The 26,567-nt window shown below is 27.6% G+C and overlaps 1 protein-coding gene across 5 annotated transcripts in view; it reads right to left on the bottom strand.

Moving 5' to 3' along the window:
* LOC136087380 (equilibrative nucleobase transporter 1-like) overlaps positions 1–26,567 on the bottom strand; it is a 56,030-nt gene that overhangs the window by 27,482 nt on the left and 1,981 nt on the right. For 2 of the 5 annotated variants that reach the window (XM_065809990.1, XM_065809991.1), the window contains exons 2-5: positions 19,471–19,876; positions 10,278–10,324; positions 4,302–4,378; positions 1,074–1,169 (exon numbers count right to left, since the gene is read on the bottom strand). In XM_065809990.1, the coding sequence (XP_065666062.1) occupies positions 1,074–1,169; positions 4,302–4,378; positions 10,278–10,324; positions 19,471–19,859 (609 nt within the window). In that variant the 5' untranslated portion in view covers positions 19,860–19,876. Of the gene's footprint in view, positions 1–1,073; positions 1,170–4,301; positions 4,379–10,277; positions 10,325–19,470; positions 19,877–26,567 lie in introns of those variants that run through there. The other 3 variants (XM_065809992.1, XM_065809993.1, XM_065809994.1) reach the window with 2 other exon arrangements.

Raw genomic sequence — 26,567 nt, 5'->3', positions numbered from 1 at the left:
TGGTCTAATTCTTGTGTTTCCCCAAAACAGAAACAGTATTATAAGCACTGCGATAAAGCATTTTTTAAATACACACCGAGATGAAGAGTCAATTACTCAAATATTTTATGCTAGCGGCCATGCTTACGTTCAAGAAGTGGATTTAATGTGTAGCTGCATTGACCAAAATTAAAAACGACCGAGGCCTACTGTCCACTGATTTTAATGACAATATTAAAGTCTGTTACACACCAGAAACCTTTTAATATCCTGCAGATAATAGATATTATTTTTAATATTCAGGCTGCAGCTGAAAAGGGGGACGATGTGTTGAAAACAAACAGTTGCATAAAAGGGGGGAGGGTATCCAAAATCAATAGTTTTACTGCGTACTTACTTTATTAATGCCCCTTAAAGTAAAAAATGCTTTCTAATTATTGTTTGATAAAATAACAAGTTTTATTCAAATTATTATAAAAAAATTATCTGACTTATAAGTTCAAAATTTGTTTTATAACAATTTTTAAAATTGTGAATTTTTTTATTCCTATTGTAATTTTAAGTAACTTAAAAAAGATCTTTTATTAAAAAAAATAGTCGTTCAAAACATCAAAAAATATCTACTTCCAAAACTGTACTTTTGAGTAAGTGCTTTTAAGCATTTATTATAAAAACTACATGCATATTCTTTGATAATTTAAATAAAATGTGTTTGTTCTAATAACTATTAAGGTGTAATTTGCAATTTTATATACATATATATTATAGCCTGTACATTATAAAAAAACTTTATCAACGATCAACGATTCAAAATTATTTAAAATGTAAATTGAAAAGTTTTTTTTTTCATTTCTGAACTGAAAAATTGTGAAAAAAAATCAAGACAGCTGTAGCCAAAATGTTAACAAAAATTTATTCAAGCCAAAGGCTGCTATCGAAAAGTAATTCTTAGGATAGGCAAACAGTTATGTACTCAATAAGAATAAAACTTTTATAAAGGTCTATTAAATGTCTTTTTTTTCAAACAAAGATTAAAATTTACTTATTTATAATGGTAATATATCGTAATCTATAACAAAAATCGTAGTTGTTACCTTAAAAAAAAGTAATACAATAGCAGATGAATCAAACCCTCCGCTTATGCTGCATATAATAATTGCTTTTCTTCTCCATAATATAATATTGCTTATCTAAAAAAAATCATTAAAAACAATAATTAATGAAGCTTATACTAATTTCGCACTTAGTGAGTAACAATTGAGTTTAACTTTTTACCAAGTTTTTACCATTTAAGTTTGTTTTTTACCAGTTTTAACTTTTTTGAGTTAATATTATGTGCTTCGTCTCAATAAAACTTTCAAAAATTCATTTATTAATTTTATTTTGTCATTTATTTTGTATAAAGATTGTATAAAACAGATAGATATACCTCAAGAGAAAAATAGTTTGTCATCTGCTATGTTATATATTTTATCCAAACTGAATACTTTTAAGAATTAATAAAAAGATAAACTCTAATTAATTTTTACCCTAGCTATAAACAAAGCACAACAAATGATAACTTTGTAATAACAAGTCTTTAAATTAAAAAGTCTCTAGGGTACTTCATCTATGCACTTAAATGATTCGTAATAAGTACATCATTTTGCAACTTATGAACAGAAGATTTTGCAATGCAATTGCAATGCAAATGCAAGTTATAGGTCGGCGTCTGTTGCAGAAAAAGGCTTTCAAACAAAAAGACATTTGTTATACACATTTAATTACTAAAATTTGAGAATATTTATTTTTGAGGATATTTTGAGCTAAACAACCTGATTTCATCATAAAAAATTCACAACCATCCCTTGGTTATAACCATGACGGTTTCTATTAATTAACTAAAAACAGATTTGTGTTTCTTAGTTACGCTCGAATAAATAAATTTTTAATTTCAAATTTAACTAATGTGTTCTTTAGTAAATTACGAAAAGTATTTTAAAACTTGGATGCTATATAATATAAGTAACCTAGATTCTACACTTTATGATAAAAGTAACCTAGGTTCTAGACTTAATGATATAAGTAACCTAGGTTACTTTTGTATTTTGCTCAATAATCTTGTCGTTATCACTATTGTTATCAGACTCAATCTTATATAGTTCATCTGACTGCTTTTTTTCGTTCTTCTTTGGATGATTATCACTATGATTGGTGTAACCATTAGACTTGCTAAGGTTTGTGCAAATTACGCCACTTTTTTAGAGTTATATACTTTTGTGAAACAATCAGTGCGGTAGTTCCCTTGAAAAAAATAAAGCAACTAATTTAGTGCAGCTGGCAATTCTATCCAAAATATGGTTGTTCTATCCAGATACATTGACCATTTAGTCAATTACAACAGCATCATATGTTGATGCAATAAGCCACTACTTATGGTTTTGAGAACAAAGTAAAATGCAAAATCATAGAAAATATTAATTAATTTTAATTTCATTTAGAATGCAATTTGAAAACTGCATTAGAATTTCATGAAAATATAATATATATTATGCTATAGAATATAAATCTAAATGCTAATGCAGTAGGATTGACTAATGCATCAGTATCTGCTTGAACTTATTTAAATTGGCCTCAGCAAAAAGTATGCATGCATCCCTATAAATGACACAGCAGAGTGGGATTGCAATAATGAAAAGCTATGCCAAGATTTTCATGCAAGATAATTTTACAGTATTAAAATTTATGTGCTTATTATAAAAAAAAAATTTAAATCTTAAAAATTTTCATTGACAAGAAACAGAGCTAATTTGGAAAAAAAACTTATTATAAAGTTAAACAAATCTTAAATTAGTTAACTTTTGATGTGGCCTTAATATAAAACGTGTGAAAGTCTTTTAAAAATTTTAATAACAATCTTTGATACATCCATACATCACTTAACAACCCATTGAAAACTCTTAAACCTTCATATACATAAACACGCAATAGACTTTTGCAAATCTCTTTAAAAAAGCAATGTTTAATCTAAATATAAGTATGAACAAACAATAATAAATAGAGCATACAAAAACGCCTTTCTTAAATATCACATTAAACTAAAAACTGAAACGAAAGAACCTAAAGCTAAGGTCATACAATTTAACTCACCATTTAACAAAAAATGTCTTCACAAATGTCGCTTTGTCCATTTTAAACCTCGTAAACTCATCATTATTTCCTATAACTTTTAAGATTATAGGAACTTCTGGAATTCAGGGATACCAAAAGATTCTAATCTTAGTCCTGAATTATTTTTTATCTACATTATTGACCTTTCTAGCAATTTTACATTTAAAGTGGTTCTTTTTTACATTTAAAATGGCAACCCTCTCACTGAGTCTTCTTCTATACGTCTTCTCAAGTTATCATTTATTACTGACCTCTTATGGAAACTATATATACAATCCATTGTTGCTTCTGTTTGTTATGCTTGCCATTTTCTTACTGGCAAATCCATTCTCAACATTTACAAATCTCTTATTTGTCCTTGCATGGAATACTGTTGTCAATTTATGGATATTTTTTCTATGGATGCTCTAACTAAACAACGTCCAAAAACGCAGAACAGGTCCAAACATAAACGTATTTAGACCTGCTCTATCTGCTAAGGTTGAACTCGACAGATAGAGCAAGTCCAACTACGTTTACAACAGTCGCATCTCTTTCTTTTATCTACAAATACTATAATGGTTGCTGCTTAAATCTTTAATTGATGAAACAAGAGCTATTATCTCGTGTACTATCAATCAAAACTCATTTTTGACTCGTCATTCAGCAAAGTCATACTCTTTACTGTATTTGTCCCTTCATGCTCTAAAAACTTAAATCTGGTTTTTTTTCTTGGACCTCAATGATTTTGATGATTATTTAATCTTCATGTTTACCTAACTCATACAACCTACAACTTTTCAAGTCTTCTGTCAACCGTTTTCTTTCTCATTGTCAATGAGATTGTCAATTTTCTTTCTCATTGTCAATGACATTGACACTATTCCTTGTTTCCTAATAACTCCCTATTTTATAGTAGTTACTTTTAACTTTGTTTGGAGTAAACTACTATAAATAAATATATAAATAAATAAACCATCTATAATATTTAGTTCCATTAACCAAAACTCATTTACATATATAACTCATATCTTATCTCTTTCTTGTTTAGGGAACCAACTTCTATTTATACTTTCTTTAAATAAAATATTTTCAAAAATTTAAAGCGCTAACTTTTTTGTATATAGTTTCCTCAAGATTTATAAACAAAAATATGTGGTTTTTAAACCTTTTTAGTACACTTTATGAATTACCTGAAGAATTGAAAGATAAAGAACTATTCCTCCAACACCAATTGCAATAAAACTTGGAAACAAGAAATTTTCATTACCTAGAAGTAAAAAACGGTTAAAAACAACTTGAAATAATCACTTTTAATTTACAAAATCTGAACAATTTCAACTTATTTTAAATTAAGCTTTATCTTTAGAACTAATTTTAGCTAAAAAATTTTTTGAACGTATAAAAGAATAACGAAACAAAACAAAATAAAAGAAATACCGAAACAAAATCAACTAAAACAAATTAAAAATAATATGGAGCGTTAAAAATAAAAAAGCTTAATTATTTAAATAATAAATTAATTTAAGCCTATTTATAGATGGTTTTTAGGAAATTATACAAGTCTGTTTTTAAATGCAAAAACATCGAGAAGCTATTTTAATTTTTAATAGGACCTAATCTTGAATATAAATAAACTGCATTCTGTTTTTTAACATTTTTATATTATTTCATTTTAGATTGTAAATTATGTTTTTAACTGACTAAATGGTTAGGTTTAGTATTATTTAAATAGAGATCTGGAGCCGAAAAAAAACGCCAAAAAACTAAAGACACGTTTTTTGAACATTTTTTTAAGTAGCATCAAGGAAACGTGTTTTTGTAGTGTTTCTTTTTAGAAACATATATAAACTTAGACTGTTTTTGAAAAAAAGAAGAGTTTATCTTAAATTATATGTGACTTTTACATTTGGTTATTAGAATTATTTATTAACTTTATTGCTCGCGAAAATTTTGCTGATGTTCTCTTGGTAAGATGTGATCAAATAAAAGTTCAGTTATTTTTTAAAAATATTTGTTAAATTTTCTACACTGATTTTCTTTTTATCTGTCAAATTTCATCAAAAAATAAGGTGTCGCAGAAAGCATAAAAAGTGTCGTACTTTTGGTACCTAAATTCTGTTTAAAATTTTTTTTTATGGAGGCATAAGGTCATAACATTTTATAGAATTGTCTAATTTACATACAGATTTACATAAATGTCTGCTAACACCTGTCTCTGTAGTTGATAAAGAATAGAGCACACTTAAAAAAAGTAATCAAACAGCAAAGAAGATATTATCTCCTTTTCGTACTCCAACACCTCCTCCATTTTCTGATGCCAATCAGAGGAGAGCGTTGATAAAACCAGTTTTTTCACGAGATGCTTATTAGTTAGTCAGATTCAAACTAATTATTTTTTACTTTTTCTCAATGCTGAATAATGCTGATATGTTTTTGTGTATATATATTACATGTATACATGATATTTATACCATGTATATATTATGTATACATGTATACACAAAAACATATCATTATTAAACATATTACATGTATACATGTATACATGATATATCATGTATACATGATATACATGTATACATGATATTTTTTTTTAAACTTTACAAGTATTTCTATTATTAATAATAAAAGAGCATATGAATTTTTGTTTCATTTTTCTTGCAAATTCTTAAACGTGTAAATTAATATACCTAGTCAGACAGTGTCCCTAGTACAGTTGGAATACATTCATAACACTAGTACAATAGGGATACATTCATAACACTAGTACAGTAGGGATATATTCAAAACACGGCTTAGATAATTATAAACCGCTATTTTTTATTCTTAATTTAGCACCTTTTCAAAATGTTAAGAATAGACATTATAAATATAAATATTGTCAGGGATACTGAAAATCTGCGTAACTAACATTGGATATTACCGGGTATCTGCACTGCATTTAGTTTTAGAGGTTAAACTTTATTTTTATTTTTTGTTTCAACAGATTTTGGGCTCATTTTTGCATAAAGAGTTTTATTCATGTTCTTTGTAATGTCAACAATAGATATTAGATTAGTTATCAATTTATATTTGCTCAATATGCATGAAAGTAGAAATACATTCATACTTTACTAGAAATATATATAAAGGAAAGCTAAACGTACTATTTAAAATTCAGAAGTATGGAAACATGGCCGTATTAAGGCGGGGGTGGATGGGGCTGCAGCCCCAGGCTCTTATAAAAAAAATAGGCCCTAAGGCCCGTGACTTTTTTTTTTTTTTTTACTTTTTTTTTTTTTTTTTTTAGGGAACCAGATAAATATTCCTATGTTTCTCAGTTTTTTTAAATCAATTTATTGGGAGCTGCGGAGGCGTTGTGAATAAATAAATGAATAGAGATATACTATATCTCTATCTTCGTATATTTGGCGGAATTTTGGTATTCGCAAATATTTTTTAAATTATCTTTCCGCATAAAGATGTTTTGAGAACATTCTAGTTATTTATGTTTCCATCTTTGTCCGCACAACTATCAGTTTTTAAAAAACACGCTAAAAAAATTAACTTCGTGACATAAATTTTTTAATTAAATAGGTTTTTTAAGAGAATGCTTTTAAAACATTCGTTGATTATTGATTGATTATTGATTGATTGATGTAAAAACCTTTTAAAGGAAAAACAATTATATTAGTGAATGATTTTAAAGCACTCTCTTATAAAACCTATTTGATTAGAAAATTTATATGTCATGAAACTGATTGTGTTGAACTGCAAATGTACACCTTTCGAGTTAAGAATAGTTTGACCGATACCTTTGTGAATGTCTACTCTGTGTTGAGAATTTATTTGTCTCTTATGGTCACAAACTGTACTGGAGAAAGATCTTTTTCAGTCTTTAAAAGAGTTAAGAATGAACTTAGATCAACAATGGGACAACCTCGCTTAAATGATTTGGCTTTATTATGCATTGAAAGTGACATAGTTAGATCAAGAGATTTCACAGTAGTGATCAAGAAGTTTGCTTCAAAAAAGGCCAGAAAAGTCAATATATAAAAAACTATTTTAAAGTTAATTGATTAACTAAATAGTACATAAATTATGCTACAATTTATATTTATTGTTTTTTTTTATACTTTCAAAAGAAAAATATATGAAGATTCTAGCTTCAGCTAAATATTTGACACCATCAACAATACTAAAAATGATATATGTTTGCTTATATTGCTAAATGCTATCCTATTCCAATATAACTTAAATATTGTTATTGGTGCTTTTGTAATGTTAGACTGTACTAAGGGCATACATGTACTTCACTTCTCTGTTTGACCTTTGCCAAATTGTCACCGCCCAATGATCTATATCCTGGAAAACATATGAAAAAATATTTACATGATAAAACAACAATACAATACCTTAAGAATTTGTCAGTGCACAGTAATAAACATTGAGTTAAAGAATGAATGTTTGTGTATTTGAAATATTGTTTATTTTTATTTTTTTAATTTTTTCATTTAAATACCAATATTATTGGTATTTTCTTCCTTTATTGGAGGTGAACACATTATCAATTTGATACACGTACTCCACTGTCTCAATAGTAAATATACCTACAGCTCAGCAGTTTCTTTCTTAAGTCATGATTCAAGACCTTTTGTCAGTTTACATATATATGGGTGTCTGGGCCAAAGGGGTGTAGCTGTACCTAACCAGTTGGTAAAAAATTATGAAAAAATGCTCTAAAACATACCTAGATTGTGTCCTTTTATTAGCAAGACTGAAAAAAAAATTCTGGGGGCAGCTGCCCCCCCTGACCCTCCTACTTGGGGGTCTCGGGCCCCCCAAACCCCCCCGGATAGGGGCCTCCGGCCCACTGACCCCCGGGTTTAGCCTGGCTAACGCTCGGCATTTTTACCTTACCGCCACATTAGGCCCTCCTATACTTACAGCCCCAGGCCTAAAAATGTCCTAATCCGGCCCTGTATGGAAAGCATTATATTAATTTAAACTCACTAATATGGTAAGCATTTTACAATGTCATGTCTATCAGTGCATCTGTATTGTTATTAGTATTATTTTTAATACTATTGCATTATGATTTATGGAAAATGAATAGCTTGTTGTTATTAAAAAAGAACTAAAATGTCTATATTATACAATTATATATTGTAGCAGGCAGAGTTTTAGAAACGCCAATTTTTTTTCGGTTTTTATGCTAACCTCTTACAAACTTTTTTCCAAAATCGCTTTATATTATTTTAATTCAAAGGATTCCAAGCAAAAGTTTTGAACAACTAAATTTTTGATAATTTTAATTTCAAAAAAGCCGAAATTTATACTAAAACTTATAAAAGTAAATTTTTGCAATAAAAAAGTTTCAATAAGACAGTATTTCAATAAGACAGTATTTCAATAAGACAGTATTTCAATAAGACAGTAAGACAGTATTTCAATAAGACAGTATTTCAATAAGACAGTATTTCAATAAGACAGTATTTCAATAAGACAGTAAGACAGTATTTCAATAAGACAGTATTTCAATAAGACAGTATTTCAATAAGACAGTATTTCAATAAGACAGTATTTCAATAAGACAGTATTTCAATAAGACAGTATTCAATAAGACAGTATTTGGTGGCATATCTCTTTGTCTTTAAAACAGCATCACAGCAACAAGGCATTGAATCAACCAAATTAACTAAAACATCCTTTGGAATGTTATAACAACATTTTTAAATTAAAGTAAATATATAGTCTTTGTTGTTTGATTTTCTATAAAATAATTGTTGGCCAATATGCTCCCAAAGATACTCAATAAGATTGAGATCTAGGATCTCTGAAAGTGATTAAAGCATGTGATTAGAGATATGTGAATAAAGTTGGTGATGCAGTATTCTGTAAGTAATGACTCTGTGTATTGCTTCTCCTGCAAACAGTTTACCTGTAGCACAACAGCTGCGTCGTTCTTTCTTCGAATGATTCACATGATTTTTAATTAAATTCAATAATTAAGTTAAGAATTAAGTTCAATAGCAATCTTAAAAGGGTTATTTTTGAAACACCTCAACCTGTCAGCTTTTTCAGTTGTAACTTTTGGCCTTCTAGGGCGAGGCATGCTTTCAATAATTTTGTACAAAATCATTTTATAATGTGACTTATTCCTAGTTAAGAAAAATTGTTAATTTCAGAAATCTTTCTGTAAGTCATTTTCTTCTCACAGCTTTTATAATTAATTTTTTCATTTCATTCTTTTCCTTTTCTTCCTTAGCTTTTCCTATACTTTTGAAATATCATTGAGTCACTCAGTAACTGAAATATAAAATTTTGCAATTATTTTGGCAATGAGTTAAACTTCACTGCTTTTGAAATATTTTAAAGTAATTGAATTATTAAATTTCTTAAAATTAAAGCCCAAATTATTAAAATATTTTTGGCTGTAATGATGCTTTTATTTACAAAAACTTTATTTAATGGCAAGGGATGATGCTTTTTAAACCTTTACATTGAAACCTTTTCAAAAAAAAAACTAATTTATATAAATATGTTTTAGTATAATATAGTATAAACAAAATTTCAAATAACCGTTGAATTTTACAATTTTTTGGTTTGTTTTTTGAATTGAAACAATATAAATTGCATTTAGTAAAAATTTCAGCTCACCCGAGAAAGTTCGTGAAAAAGTATGGCTTAAAAACCAAACAAAAGAGAAAGTTACAGCGACTAAAAAGGGACGGAAATCCAAAAATAAAATTTAAGTTGCTATAAAGAATAAAATTAAACATTCCTATCAGCCATGCTTAGCGACAGCGTGCATCAAATAAGCACACATTCGTTTGAACTGGTGGTAATTTCAGATGGGTTACCTATTGCTAAATATTCTGAGCTGATAAAAGAAAGTTGAAATAGTGGGTGAGGGATAATTAATCAGGAACAAGTTATAAGGCAAAACAGATGTCAGTACAAATCAGTTTTTATCAGTAAGGAAAAATTATTTTTTATAAATTTTCATACCTTATATTATATTTTGTGTTTTTTTTTTAAAACTTGGAAAAAAGTGAGAGGGTAAGGGCATGGCTTTTCCCTTTACCTCTACCCCATTGCCGGAATTGCTAGGTCAGAGTTTACAAACAGTAAATTTAATCTTGGAATAATATTCTAAATCTATTAGATTCAACTAAAAATTTTACCTTTAATGATGAATGCCAATCCCATGCAGCCAACAAGAAACAAAGATCTATCAAATAAAAAAGTTTTTATGCTAAGATGGAGTGAAAATATTTTTAACAACATAACTATTGTTAACATTTACTAATGGTCTTAAAGACTGTGGGTTTTTTCTGTGGGTTTATTCAATTATGTAAAAAGTCTGAGTAATATTGGGTTTTAGGGCTTGTCTTTAAAATAGTTTTAGCGAAGCCACTTTTACAGAATATAGAAAGAAAAAGCCTTTATATATCTGTTGTTCGAATAATTTATTTAAAGTTCAAATCTAAAATTAAAAGAGGTATGTAGAAGATACAAATCACTACAAAATCTAAAAATGCTTTTAAACACAGAAACATATTATTAACATATACAATCTAAAATTCAAAAATCACTCAATACAACTTAATTTTTAATATATTTATATTTTGAATACCTCAAATGGAGCTTATAATTATTAAAATGGAGTTACATTAAAAATTCATTGAAAAGAAGCAGATAGCAATGTTCAACTTGAAACTAGCTCCAACACCTACCATAATATTATCCTCGATTGTCTAAAAACTAATTTATGTAACGTTCAAGCACCTTAAAATCATTCATGTTATCAAAGAGTATCTAGAAATCATTCACGTTATTGTGTATAAAAGTAATATCTATTATTGCCGAGTGTCTAAAAACTAATTATAAAAAATTCCAAAAAATGCAGAATTATTTCTTTCACTTCTTTCATTAAGTATAATAAGTCGTTATGCGTTACTCCAGAACATCTGGCTAGGAAACATCTGCCTAGGAAACATCTGGCTAGAAAACATCTGGCTAGGAAACATCTGGCTAGGAAACATCTGACTAAAAAGCATCTGGATAGAAAACATCTGGCTAGGAAACATCTGGCTAAGAAAAATCTAGCTAGGAAAAATTAGAGAGTAAGCTAAAATAAGCAGAGCTAGAGTTTGATATGATTTAAAAAAAGACGAGAGGCTTATAATATGAAACTTGGCGCTATTTTTACTAAATTTAACCAATAATAGCAATCTAAAATATCTTTTTTTATTTGTTTTATACTTTATAAGCCAGGTGAAAAATGAGCGACTAGCTAGTAACTAACTCACTAGGTAAAGACTTACCAACTAGCTAGTGACTAACTAACGGTTTATCATATAGCTTGTGACAAGCTAGCTTTATAGTCTTTTTAGGTATTTTTTTCTCACATTATTGTTTAGTTTTGTTTTTTACTTCATAAAAAGAATTCCCTTTAAAATTTCGGTTTTAATATATCAAAGAAAATTGAACTTTAAACATTGCAAACTAATAAAAAATATGTCAATAGCTCCATATTAAAGTTGTAAAGTACATAGTAATAAAATTGTATTTAGTTAATAACTATATATAGTATTCTTTTTTTATTATTTATGTATTTCGCTAATAAAAAAAATTTTCAAAAATATGGCATACAGATATATATTTGCATAACTGCAAGAAGAAGTCAAATTTGGTCAAGCCTTAAAATAAAATTTCAATAATAAAAATATAAAAATATAACGAAACTTTTTTTTGTGTGATTTTAATACTAAGACAGATTACGCAATATAAAAGAGTAAAAATTAGCCTTGTAGCTATCAACATGTTTTGTAGCTATCAACATGTTTTGTAGCTATCAACATGTTTTGTAGCTATCAACATGTTTTGTAGCTATCAACATGTTTTGTAGCTATCAACATGTTTTGTAGCTATCAACATGTTTTGTAGCTATCAACATGTTTTGTAGCTATCAACATGTTTTGTAGCTATCAACATGTTTTGTAGCTATCAACATGTTTTGTAGCTATCAACATGTTTTGTAGCTATCAACATGTTTTGTAGCTATCAACATGTTTTGTAGCTATCAACATGTTTTGTAGCTATCAACATGTTTTGTAGCTATCAACATGTTTTGTAGCTATCAACATGTTTTGTAGCTATCAACATAGTTGTTTTAGAAACTAAAAACCACAAGCAAAAAATTGAAAAGTTTAATAAGTGTAAATAAAAGTCTAGCATTTATGAATAAAAATTCTTTGTATTAAGGTAGTACTTATTATCTACTATAACTAAGAAAACATACTAAGAAAACATATGACAAAAATATGTAAAAATGAACGTATAATACAAATAATAAGTTATAGTAAAAAATATCTTATTATAAAGGTAAGGAAAATATAGTAACAATAAATTTATTAGTAAAATTCACTGATTGTTGTCAAATATTAACTTTATTAAACATTAAATTACACAAATTACGTATAAATTTTTGTGAAAGATTTTTTATGAGTTTTGATTAATAAAAAGAAAACTCAAAATTATTACTTAAATACTTAAAATCGAAATGTTTTTATTATTTTTTTGTACTCAAACATTAACGGCAAATTTTTCAGCTACAATCATGGCCTACTATGATGACAGGCCGAGTAAACATACGGCTTTTAAAAATTTTTAAAAACTGTACGCTAATTTTTTTTTTACGGAAGTATTCGTTTTTTATTTTTTTTATTTTTTGATCTTAATAGTTAATGAGTCATATAAAAGTGATTTGCAATAAGTCATAGATTAAAAAAAAATTGCTTGAAGCAAAAAATTTTGCTTAACAAAAATTCATATGGCTGCTAATCTGCTTGACCAGAAGTTTTTTTTTTCTTTCTTTCTAAATGTAAATTCACCTCCCCAAGGCCGAGAAAGCCACCACAGACAAGAAGGCTACTTAACTATGGTTATAATCCTCTCTCAACTCTATTATTCCAAAACATGAACCTTGAAGAACAAGGTCGCTGTGCGGAGAAACATGTTGAGCGCGGTACTACCAGGGACGCGGTGGGGATCGAACTTATCAAGAAAGATATTTAAATGGGAACAAAAGTTGAAATTATTAGTAAGTTTTGTTTATTTTTATTAAACCAAGTTAAACCATTCATGCAGTACCTAAAGTTTTTTAACAGTTGGAACCAGTATTTTATTAATTCTTTTGCTTAATTTTCTGTTCATACTTAAATAAAACAAGATTATTTTTAATATAATCTAACATAGAATCTAAAATACTCAAACAGAACTAAATAAAAGCATTTTAGATAAGCTGGAAACATCTTAAACAAATCTGCAAACAGTTAAAACAAAAAAACAACAAGTTTTTTTTTTGTTTCAATTGTTTGCATTGTTTGATCATATTGAAAACGACAACTAAGCCTGTTACTGGCAATGCTTTATACAAAAATTGTTTCCACCAAATAAAGGATAAATGATCAAACCCAAAACTGTATGTCATTTGAGGAATTCACAGATTTATTAAAAAGTTTAACTCCTTGGCATGTTAACTGTGGTTTGCTATAAATTTTATCAGTTAATAGAATAAATTGTCTTTGAGAATTAGAACATTTGTGAAAAATACAACTAAAAAAATCACCATCGCCAACATTTCTAACTTTATATGTCATCTTTTTTCATCAGAGATACTCGGTAGTTTGAAGTCATCACGTAATTAAGAGTAAAGAGTTCTTGACAATGAAAAGTACTCGAATGCCCTGGCAACGATATTAGGAGAATACATTTTTCACCAATAAACGTTAAAGTTCATATTTAACATCTGTTCAATAATAATACTCATCTTGCGATTGATTGGTAAAGAATTCAAATAGTGTATTGCAGCATCGAGATGACTAATACAGTCGATAATACTCATATGGTTGTAAGAAAAAGGCTTTATGATGCAACTAACACGACAGTGATAGTTATCAACAAACTTTGGAACACCCAAGTTGTCCAATATATCAGCAGGTTGAAGATGTAAACAGTTTTTATAGCTATTTAATATTATTGAGAAGGAAAAAGAGTTTTAGACTACTTTATTACATAAATCTTTGAAAGAAGAAATATTATCAGCTTTCACAAAAGCCTCTATTTTATTAGGCATAGTACTTCTTATAGATGGTAATGATTTAGTTGTTGGTCTTGGGGTGCCAGTCGAGTCGAAATTTGATTTTGATTTACTCAAGGAAATGCAGATGATAGATGTTTTAGTCTTAACTTTCCATAAACTAATACTTTTTCATAGTCTTTAGGCCAATTATCTTCACAAATAAAAGTATTTGGGCTATCTGGAAGAGCTACATTATCTTGAGGAATAGCACTTATTTTTAAATTTTTTTTATTTGGAAGGCGAAAAACTTTAGATCTATATTACACATCTTATAGTGGAGATTCGGGCACATTAGCTAAAAGATCTTTGTATGATTGAAGGAGATTATTCTGATTAAATAGAAACGAAAATACAACAGCTATATCATGTGTTTGTTGAAAACGCTCCCACACAGATTGTAAAGCTTTGTCAACAAGTACAAAGAAAAAAGTCTGTTTTAAACTGTGATTGAGGCACTTGGATACCGCTTTCGTTTTTTACTCCGTAATCCAAAACTTTTTTCTTCATTCTGCTGGGAATCAATAAAAAAATTGTTGGAATGTTTAGTTATTCTGCGTTTTCATAAGTTGTGCTCTTAGTACTAGAGAATCCGTTTTCACAATACTTTTCTAAAAACGCCTCAGTTGTTCTGATTTTATTTTCCATGAAATTTAAGGAAATACGGAAGAATTAGATCATCTTACTTGTTTTATTTACTTCGAATAAAATATCATACCAGACGACAATAGAAATGCCTCGTCTGAAATGTATGTTATCAATGACTGAGCCTCCGTGGCTGTTTTTCCGTCTTTTTTTTCAAACAAGTTGTTGCCAAAATAATACCGAGGAGGTTTAATGCAGTTGATTAATTTCCCAAACGAGTTTCTGATTGATTTTAAACGGTGATCTCTACGTTTTTTTTCAAAATCCTAAAATTCTGAGTGGGTGGTAAAAATATAGTACACAATCTGGACAAAACACATTTTTGAATATCAAAGCCCTAGCTGTTAACCTGGTACTCTCAACCACAACTAAAATCAAGGAGTAATTAACACAAGGCACACACAGAAAATAAGGATTCATTTGTAGAATACGTGGCTGGATAACAGAGTTCTTCCCTTTTATATTAGAGTTGGTTTCATAAGACTGCCTCTGACGGTCTGACATATTTAGTTTCAATTTCTTTTCTTAAGACTTTATAACCTGGATCACGCTAATCAAAACGCAAAATGACTGTTAACTGTTCTAGTTTAGAAACATCTGGAGTATAATCCAGCATTATTGCGTAGCACTTATATATTTTTATTTTTGCAGATTTTCCTTTTCTACCTCTTCTGCAATAAGTTTACTCATTCTAGATTATGTTGCTGAGATAGCAATCATGTGTTTGCTAATAGCTCAAACAGAACCAAAAAGTTTCGATAGTGTGTTCAAGTAAGTACTACTTACAAACCTCTAAAATTTCTTACTAACAGAAACTTTGCAATGTCAATAAGAACATCACTCGAAAGAAATTGCCTTTCTTAAAGAAAAATCTGCATTTCTTGTTTATCTATGGATCATTTATAATTAATGCCCTCTTCAATTTTTATCCATTGTCTGAAACACTTATAATGGAAGTGGCAATCTCATGATCTTTCAACTTCTTTGATAGTCCCTCCCTTGAACAAGCACCACTACAAAATAGAGTTTCATTTTTTCAACAAAACACCAAGTACACAAACCATGACCAAAGCACAGTTTCTCCATTGTTCATCTTCATCGTTTATCATCAAGTTTGTAATTGAACGTTGAAAATTGACGCCTTGCAGCATTTCTGTATGTAAAGTACATTTGGATAGGTCACACTGTTGAGCATTAAAAATTTGTTCCAACCAGCTGGCTGGGTCACAAGTGACAGAATTGAATAGTGGAAATGGTAGTGTTTGCACTTTTCTGCTGTGTTAGGTTGATAATTGGCAATATCTAACTGTTCTTGAATGAGCAATCAAAAAGTCATCCTTTGTTGATTAAATAGATAACCACTAAAGTTTAGCCTATTTATTATCTGTAAACTCTATAAAAAAAAATTTCTGCTTATTTCAAAGTGGTTTTATGTGAACGACTCCTTCGTGGTTAGAGTTCTGGCTCAGAACCTAGTAGTCCGAGGGTTGAAGCCGGGTCTAGCCCAATATGCAACATAGGTAAGAAAGGAGGCGTGAACTTCCTAGTTAAATGTTTATCCGCGGTGCTCTGTGATAAGACCGTTATGATTTCTGGAAGTATCCTAATAACTACAAAAAAAACTTTCTTTCATAATTTTAGTTTTATTATCATCTCAAAGAACTATATTGCAATCTGCATAGATAAGCCCCTTTAAATTTCTGGGCCACCCTATCCAGGGGGTTTAAGGTACCTTGGCGCGGCACTATCTTTGATGAATTTACAATTATATTATTAGCAAATAAAAAAAGTTTTTCTATTTTAAAATCCAGTTCTCATAAAATATGGCATATACCGTATTCATTTAGGTAATTTATGCTCTTCGTGGATTCATTGTATAGTGATGTAAAGAAACCTTTTTTATCTAGAATTTTTAAGTAGTTTTGCTTAAGAGCTACAAACTTTTAATAATCTAATTAAAATGTTCAGATAAGAGTATAGTATTTGCGTTTCTTTTGATATCTTCTAGGTTCATATTTGATGGTTAAACCTTCTGTGTACCATTATTGCAAGAAATGCAATGAAGTTGAGACTTTAATATTCTACCATATTGTCTTTAACAGAACTCATTTTAATACTTTATTCAAAACAATTCTTGTTTTTAAAGCTATAATTAATTCCCAGGCAAGCTGGGTCTTGGGTTATTGCTAATCAATGCCAGTTGACTCCTTTATTCAAAATTAACAATATTAATAACTTTTGCACTTTTTCTCTACTTTATACATTTGGTTTACTTAATAAATAATCATTACATCATATTATTCTACAGAAGAACCACGCTTAACAGAATTAAAACTATGGTAAAAAGATTACAATAATAATGTAACAGAAAAAACATTTCTTGGTGTTGGCGTTTTACCAGAATAGTACGCCAGGAGGTGTTTCCATCTAAAACTTGATAAAAACCTAAGCTACCGATCTATTTTAAATAAAAATAAGTTTTTACATATCTGCAACTAAATGAGTTTAAACCATAATGATTATGTTTATATACAAAATAGCCTACAAAAAAAAAAATACTATTTCAGACATTTTTAAAAGGATTGTAATTTGTAATATCAAAAGTCACATTACGTATAAAAAAATAAATGTTATATAGAAGGTTTAAGCACAAATAAATTCATCAGTTTTTTTTTAATACTTTGTTTTTTTACTCTTTAAGCGAACTTATATTGTCAACTTAAAATGTCAACCATATCTAAGCTCCATTTTTAATCATTTGTAGTAGTTTTAAGCATAACACTCAAATATAAGTATATATGTACAATTTTTTGTATATAATCAATTTTACTCTCTAGCTACTTGTATATATATCCAGTGGCGGATTTACCATATGCGAGGCCATAGGCAAGTTTTCTATTATACTAGTTGAGTTTTTAATTTTTGTGTTCTATTGTGTTTTGGATATTTATTAGAACGTAACGAAGCAAAAAACGCACATAGGTTTTAAATGTACATTAAGTATTTTTTTTATTTTGGATGAAGATGCACTAATAAGACTACTCAAAATGCGATACCATTTATTTTTTTCGCAGATTTTAGGAGGATCGATTACATTGACTTAAAACTTAACCTTTCTGACTTTTAAAGACGCAAACTCATCAATTAAATCAGAACAGTCCAAGGACCAACTTATTTTATTTTCAATGGAAATTAAAGCTATTGCAGATAAGCGGTCTTGACCCATAGTGGAACGTAAATAGTTTTTTATGAGTTTTAATTTGGAAAATGACCTCTCTGCGCTTGCCACTGAAATAGGGGAAGTTAGTAAAATTCTTAGGGCAATAAATAAATTTGGAAAAATTTCGATTAAAGAATTTGCCGTAATATACTTCAAAATTTCCAGTGCATCTTTCGATTCCGCCGAAGCTTCCATTCTTAAAAATGTATTTATTTCCGAGTATAACTCTTCATGGTTCACGTCCGATTCTTCTGTACTAGGATTTCTCAGTGATATTTCTAAATTTTTACAATCCATTTAACAATTTATTTGCATCTAAACTTCGCATTTTTTCGGTACGGGTTAAAAAACCTAACGTTTTGTTGTATGAATCAAGCATTTTGAATCTTTCATTTAAGCTTACTAATGCAACATCAATTATTGCATTAAAAAAATCTACTTTATATTTAGACTTTTCATTTAGAGGTGTATCAGTTCCTTCATATTCAAAAAAACGTCGTTTTCGGCTAAGCCGCACTTGAGGGAATACTGGCTCAGTACCTAATTTTATAGCTATTTCTTCAGATTTTTTAATAATTGCTTCAAATGATTCATCACTTCTGAATAATTCTAAATAAATTTTCGTAGTTTCCACCAATTTTATCATAATAGAAATATCTGCCGAGGGATTCTGCATAGCTTTACTTACTTTGTTAATTTCAAACAATAAATCATGCCAAATTGTAAGTGAAAGTATAAACTGATATGAGGATATCTCATTACAACAAATACCCGGAACCAGCATAACATCCCATCACTGCTCAGATTATGTCTTGTGCAACAGTAAAAATGTAAAGACAATATTATATAAAATAAATAAACAAACAAACAAAAAGTCATTAAGTTAGGAGGATGGAAAAACAGAAAAAGCCTTTGAGACGTGTAGGTGTATATGGGCAAAGATATATTTGTCACAGTCGTTGTCAATGTATATGAGACTAGAAACCGCATACTCTTTCATATGGATGCCAGGCATTATGTGTAACGCAAAAAAAAATTGCTACATACATAAAAATAGATGTATATGTAAAGTTGAATATTTTATAAAAATACTATTTATAAAAATACTGTACGCATACATTATATTGAATTTTAATAAATGAGTTTCGTTGTTTATATTTATTGTACTAAGAAAATTTTTTTATATTACTTGTACTAAGAAAAAAAAAAACGAGGCCACCGGCAAATGCCTGCTTTGCCTGTGCTTAAAACCGCCGCTGTATGTATCCAATTTTAAATATAAAGAAAATGTAAAATTAAATAAATAATTCCTTATACTTTTTATAAAAACAATGTCAAAAAACAATAATATAAATTATAATAAACGAACATAAAAAAAGTTACCGACCCACCAAGTGTCATAGCTACTCGTGCTCCAAACCTATCAAGAAACAATCCAATTGGTAACTGTGATATAGACACAAAAGAAGAGGCTATTGTAAAAACCAAATTTAGCTTATCATCTTGTTTTAAACAATGGAATGGGGAATTTACTGAGAAAACACTTTCGTTTGCTTTTGAACTAAAAGAATTTGTAAGTGAAACGTTGTTATTTTTATAAAATATAGTACACAGGTCAAAATAATAGTTCTTTGCTTTGAAAATAACTACGATGCTTGCCCAACCAAAAACAATTCCTCCGCACACAAGAACCACTAACAAAACGGACACAAAAAGAATTATTGAGTAAAATTTTCCATTCCAGTTGAAAAATGACATCTTTGTAAATAATATTTCTACAACAGAAAGATTTTATTTAAATAAAGTATATATATTTATATATATATATACATATATATATATACATATATATATATATATATATATATATATATATATATATATATATATATATATATATATATATATATATATTAACTAAAAAAATTTTATTAAATTATAAATTTTTCACACGACTTTGATTTTATTAAACCGTGCCTCGATTAAAACTTTTTTTTTCTTACTCATTGACTATGTTTTCAATTTCCTTTTTTTATATCAGCAACTAATATTTGATGTTTTTAAAAATTGTCTACGTAAAAAACTTTAATAACCTTCAATAATATATATTAAGAAATAATGTGTAACAATATATTATGCAGCAAAAACTTTTTGAAACGAAAACCTATGACGGGTTTTAATTTCAAAAAGTTAAAAATGAAAACCTTTATAAGATTTTTTAATGTTCAGGCTTGGAAACCAAATGTCAAATAAGTAACATATATCCCCCCATATAATATATGGTTATATTATAATCTTTCTCTTATTTTTATGCAACATTTTAATAGGGTGCAGAAAAAGTATAGTTTATTCTGAAGTTTCACAAAAAGTTATATTTATGATAAAAACTGCTCAAAAAAGTAACTTTTAACAAGTTTTTATTGTCAGTACTGTAAGTTTTTGACAGTGAAAGCTCAAATTAGATGTGTTTTTGTTTTTAAATATTAACATACTATTGGGAAATAAATACATATATTTTTAACTGATATATTAATTATTTATATATATACATATATATATATATATATATATATATATATATATATATATATATATATATATATATATATATATATATATATATATCTTTATTATCATTATATATATATATATATATATATATATATATATATCTTTATTATTATTATATATATATATATATATATATATATATATATATACATATATATATATATATATATATATATATATATGTTTATTATGTTAACAATATAACTTACAATCATGTAAATACTCGTGTTTATAGAACTCTTGTGAGATTCTTATTTACGTGAAAGCTGGAAATACTGATTATCTACTCGGCGGTTTATTCTTGCATACAAATAAAACATTTTAAGATTATCAAAGGATTCTGAAAGATTTTGAAATTGATTGTTTGCTGCAAAACTAATGCATATAATATTTCCCATACATAAGTAAACAATTCATAAGTAGAATTTTAAAGAATGGCTCTAAGAGTTTATTACAGCAAACAGTTTAAATTTGAACTTGTTTTGGCAAACTAATAAACGATGTTGTTAAACCACTGTTAATGCTTTTTTGTAGACATTAAGTACTGGAAGTAGTTTTTGTGCATAATTGATTTGTAGTTACCATAGATAAGACCACAGGGTCTCAAATTCTGTGATCTCAACATTATATTTTTTAGAGACGCAAAAAAAGAGCAGACTACCCTAAACTTGCTCAATGTTCAAACATCTCCATTTTTAAAAACCTAGAGCAGTACACCATGCACACTTGATAGCAAACAGCAACTACTATATAATGATTATTATTCTTAGTTGTAGTAAGGTTATTATCAACTATTAAAGATATCTGATGCTTCTCCTGAATTCAACCAAACAGCTCCTAAACTTTAGCAAAGTAAAAATTTAGAAGGTTGAAAAAGACAAATTTTATTTTTATTTTCTCTAAGGTTTTGCGGAGCAAAAAAATTAAATACAACTAAAACCAAGGTTTTCTCAGTATGTAACACAAATCGTCATGGTTAAACTCATTAAAGCATTTTAATTTGATGAGACAGAACAAATATTGAATTGAATTATTATCTTTGCAAGACAAAATTTAGTTGGAAAATAATCTACTTAGAGGAGCCTGATTAATCTGGAGATTTAGCATTCCAAGTATTAGTAATTGGGCCCCACACTAATATCTTTTCCATGTCAAACTCAGATCAGCCTGCGCCAAACTAAACTTTTCCATGAAAGAAAGTAAATTAAAATCTGGTGCAATATTAAAAAAAAATCTTGAGTTGGAGAGGAAGAGCAATTCAGGTTTTACTCCACAAAAGAAATTTGTACACTAAGCCACCTTCACTTGTTAATTTGAGGGAGCTGAGTCGTGGCTATATTCATTATTCTTTTACACACTGAAAGGCATGTGAAGCGACATCGGTTACCCTATCTACATCAAAAGTATTTTCAGGCTTTCATTTTAAGCATTCATAAAAGCTCAGCATTTGCCAATGATACAGCAGATTGAGAGAAGCTATGTTTTAAACAATATTATCTTCTCAAAAGGCATTCTTTTCCTTTGTATGCTGCTTTAGTGCAAAAAACTGTTTTTTTTTTGTAAGCACTATTTTTTTTCATAGTTATTCAACTAAAGCTTGAATTAATGTCTATGGATACTACCTTGTACCAGTAACTTTAATGTAACCTGGACATTGTTGATGAGGCTAATGCAGATAAGACTCTAATTATGAAGCTTTAAGGCTGAAAATGAGGCTTTCATCAATGCCGAAAAATTTTTTAGGTTAATATACAGTTATCATTATCATGTGATGTAAACAATCACGCGTTGCGTGTTTGATCGCTTAATTATTAACCAATAAAAAAATATCATATATGCTATTTTATTAAGGTGGTCCAAAAATTAAAAAGTAGAAATTTAAGTTGGGTCACATCAGCTTTGGCTTTATTCCCCATTTGAACCACTTTTATTTTTATTTTCACTAATTAATAATTATGAATATTACTTTGAACAACAAATGTTGTTGCGCTGGAAGATACAAACAATAAAATGAAGTTGTTTTTTTCTGTAAGGAAATTTTTTCTAAACAAAAACGAAATAAAATATCATGATTTAGTGAGTTTTAATCTATTTTAAACTTAATTAAAATATTTTAATGTAATGCATTATTTATTTAGATATTTCTTTCAACAGTTGCTTCGATGGTTCTGGAAAGATTTTTTGATGATTGCTGACAATCTGCAAGAGATTTTGTATTTGTTATTCTTCTATTACGTCTTTCGTAATAGAAAAGTTGAAAGCCTGCGTCCTTTCTCTCTTTTCACAATCATTAATTATTTTCATTTTTCTAATAGTTTTTTGATTTAAATATAAATTGAATCCATTTGGGTCGCATAGAGAGAAGTATTTGAGCCTTCTATCACAATGTAAATGAAAAAGTCAAAAAGATAAGATTTTCAGCTTGTAACGAATGATAATAAATATTTCGTCTTTAATTTTCTTTGGTGAACTTTTTCTTTTTGGCACGTTTAAGACTTCAGATCTCGTTGCAAAACTTGTATTTTTTATAATGGTTTTCATTTTAAATTTTTGAATAATATGGCTGATGATTGCCAAATAGTATAAAACCTTTTTTCATTTAGCTTTATATATATATATATATATATATATATATATATATATATATATATATATATATATATATATATATATATATATATATATATATATAAAGTTAAATGAATATATATATATATACATATATATATTTATATATATACATATATATATATATTTATATATATATATATATATATATATATTTAGATATATATATATATATATATATATATATATATGTTCATTTAACTTTATATAAATATATATATATATATATTTTATATATATATATATATATATATATATATATATATATATATATATATATATATATATATATATATATATATATATATAGATATATATAGATATATCTATATATATATGTATATATATATAAATATATATACATATTTATATAATATATATATGTATATATATTTATATATAAATACATGTGTATATAGTTATATCTATATGTATATATATATATATATATCTATATATATATAAATATATATATATATATATATATATATATATATATATATATATTTATATATATATATATATATATATATATATATATATATATATATATGTATATATATATATATATATATATATATATATATATATATATATATATATATATATATATATATATATATATATAGATAGATAGATAGATAGATAGATAGATAGATAGATAGATATAGATAGATATAGATTTATAAATTGTGTGTAATTCAATCATTATTCTATAAGAATATGACAAAAAAAATCACTTGCTAAACGTTCTCAAGTACAAACTTTAATGTATGATGGCATGTCTAAAAAATTGATTACTGTTTGTTTAAAGAGAACTAATTTCATGTTGTCATTCAGTACATCATGTTAACAAACGATATTACTCTTGGAGAATTCTGTGAAAGGCTAAGAATTACTACTCTGACAACATGATACATCGTTTGGATGTATCGGAAATGAAGATTTTAAATTCACAAATTCTTAAATATCTGCCTCCTAGCGTACCGTGCGCATAAAAGTCACGCTTTCTCAAAAATTAATCGTGATTGCCTCAAATTTTCAAAGTAATTGCTCACTGGGTACTAAACTCACACTTTAATCTCACTATACTCACACTTTGATCACATTAAACTCACACTTTAATTTCGGATAGGTTGAATCTTTTTTTAAGATTTCTTAGCAATTATGACTTGGGTGCAATCAGCCAACAATCGTGTTTATTACATGTTACACCTTTTACAATATAATGAGAGTGTTAGTTCTGCAAGGTATTTAAAAATTATGAAGTACAGATTATTTTCTTAAATTTTTAAAGAATTATTTGACTTTAAAAAAAATTCCGGAATTGCATTTTTATCGTAAAAATATATCAGCATTTATAAAAGGTAATTTAGAGCACCAAATATATATAATAAATTAACATTATTATACATGAAAAACATTATAACAGGGGGCGTGGAGTCGTAAGAAAAAAAGTAACGACTCTGACTCCGACTCCAATCGTTGAAATTTTCAGAGTACGACTCCAACACCGACTCCAACTCCGACTCCAAAGCAAAATTTTTGAATTCTTTGAATTCTTTAAAAAATATTACGCAAGAATTTACAAAATTTTTTTTGTCAAATTACCAACCTCAATTGAACATAGATTATCTTCCAATTCTTCAAGCAAAAAAATTTTTCAAAAGACTGCTCCTATTTATAAAGACGCATTAGAAAAGTCTGGATTTCACACCAATCTCCAATATCATTCAAATCTAAATCCTTCTAATACTAATAAACGAAAAAGAAATATTACATGGTTTAATCCTCCTTTCAGTAAAAATGTGCTAACAAAAAATGGACAGCTTTTCTTAAACTTAATTGACTTGCATTTTCCGTTACATCATAAACTCCACGAAATCTTTAACGGAAACACAATAAAAATTACTTACAGCTGCATGCCAAATATTCGATCAATTATTAATTCACACAACCAACAAATTTTGTGCAACAAACTCACCGCTAATGATATAAATTGTAACTGCATTAAGAATACCACATGCTCATTAAATAACCAAGCCACTTTAGCATTATCTAATCCCAGTCTTGAGGAAAAATCGTACATCGGTATTAGTGAAAACGCATTCAAGCTCAGATTTGCGAGCCGCCTTGAGTAATTTAATGCAACTAGGTATAGGAATGATACAAAACTTTCCAAGGAAATCTGGAAACATAAAGACTCAGGTAACATGCCTATAATTCAGTGGAACTTAATTAAAAGGGTTAAAAGATGCCAATCTTTTAACCCATCTACAAAAAAGTGTAACCTTTTGATCAATGAAAAATATTTTTTTTATGACTTTTGATAGTCGATGACTACTTAACAAAAAAAGTGAATTGGTTTCTGCTTGTAGGCATAGGAAAAAATTTTTACTATCTAACTTTGATTCCGGCGATTACAAAGATCGGATCACGTATACTTGACGTCAGATGTCGTTGCAACGCCTAACTTGTATTTTTTATAACAGTTTTTATTTTATATTTGAACAATATGGCTGATGATTGCCGAATGTCAAGAAACTTAAAGTTCCATTAAAAAGTTGTATTTTGTCATTTAAATTATTTTATTATTATTTTATCTATTTAAAAAAAAAAAAAAATTCATCATTCTTAAACAGACGAGAGTTGTATTCCCAGCAGTATACAACATTTATTTATATATATATATATATATATATATATATATATATATATATATATATATATATTTATATATACACAGAGACGAAACCGCCGGGGGGGGCCCGGGGGCATAGGCCCTCCAATATTTTTTTTTAATCAAAGAAACCCCAGGCCCCCTCCCCCCCCCCCCCCCCCCCAATATCAAACTTGTAGTTACGGCTCTGATATATACATATATATATATATATATATAAATATATATGTATGTATATATAAATATATATACATATATATATATATATATATATATATATATATATATATATATATATATATATATATATATATATATATATATATATATATATATATATATATATATATATATACATTTTCAGCTATTATTTATTCAACCAAAAATTGAAAAATTAAAAATTTAGGTTCGGTGTCAGTCATATGGCTAAAAACAAGTCATTGGAGTGACACGGAAAAAAATAAACAAAGAAAAAAAAATTAACAGCAGTATTAATAAATAAAAGCAACAACTAATTAAATTAATTCAAAAAAAAAAAAAGATTAAATTATGATAAATTAAATTATGACAAAAAATATAAAATCACT

The sequence above is a fragment of the Hydra vulgaris genome, chromosome 11 (genome assembly GCF_038396675.1).
Source record: "Hydra vulgaris chromosome 11, alternate assembly HydraT2T_AEP".
Lineage (NCBI taxonomy): Eukaryota > Metazoa > Cnidaria > Hydrozoa > Anthoathecata > Hydridae > Hydra > Hydra vulgaris.
This window is presented reverse-complemented; position numbering and strand designations above follow the sequence as displayed.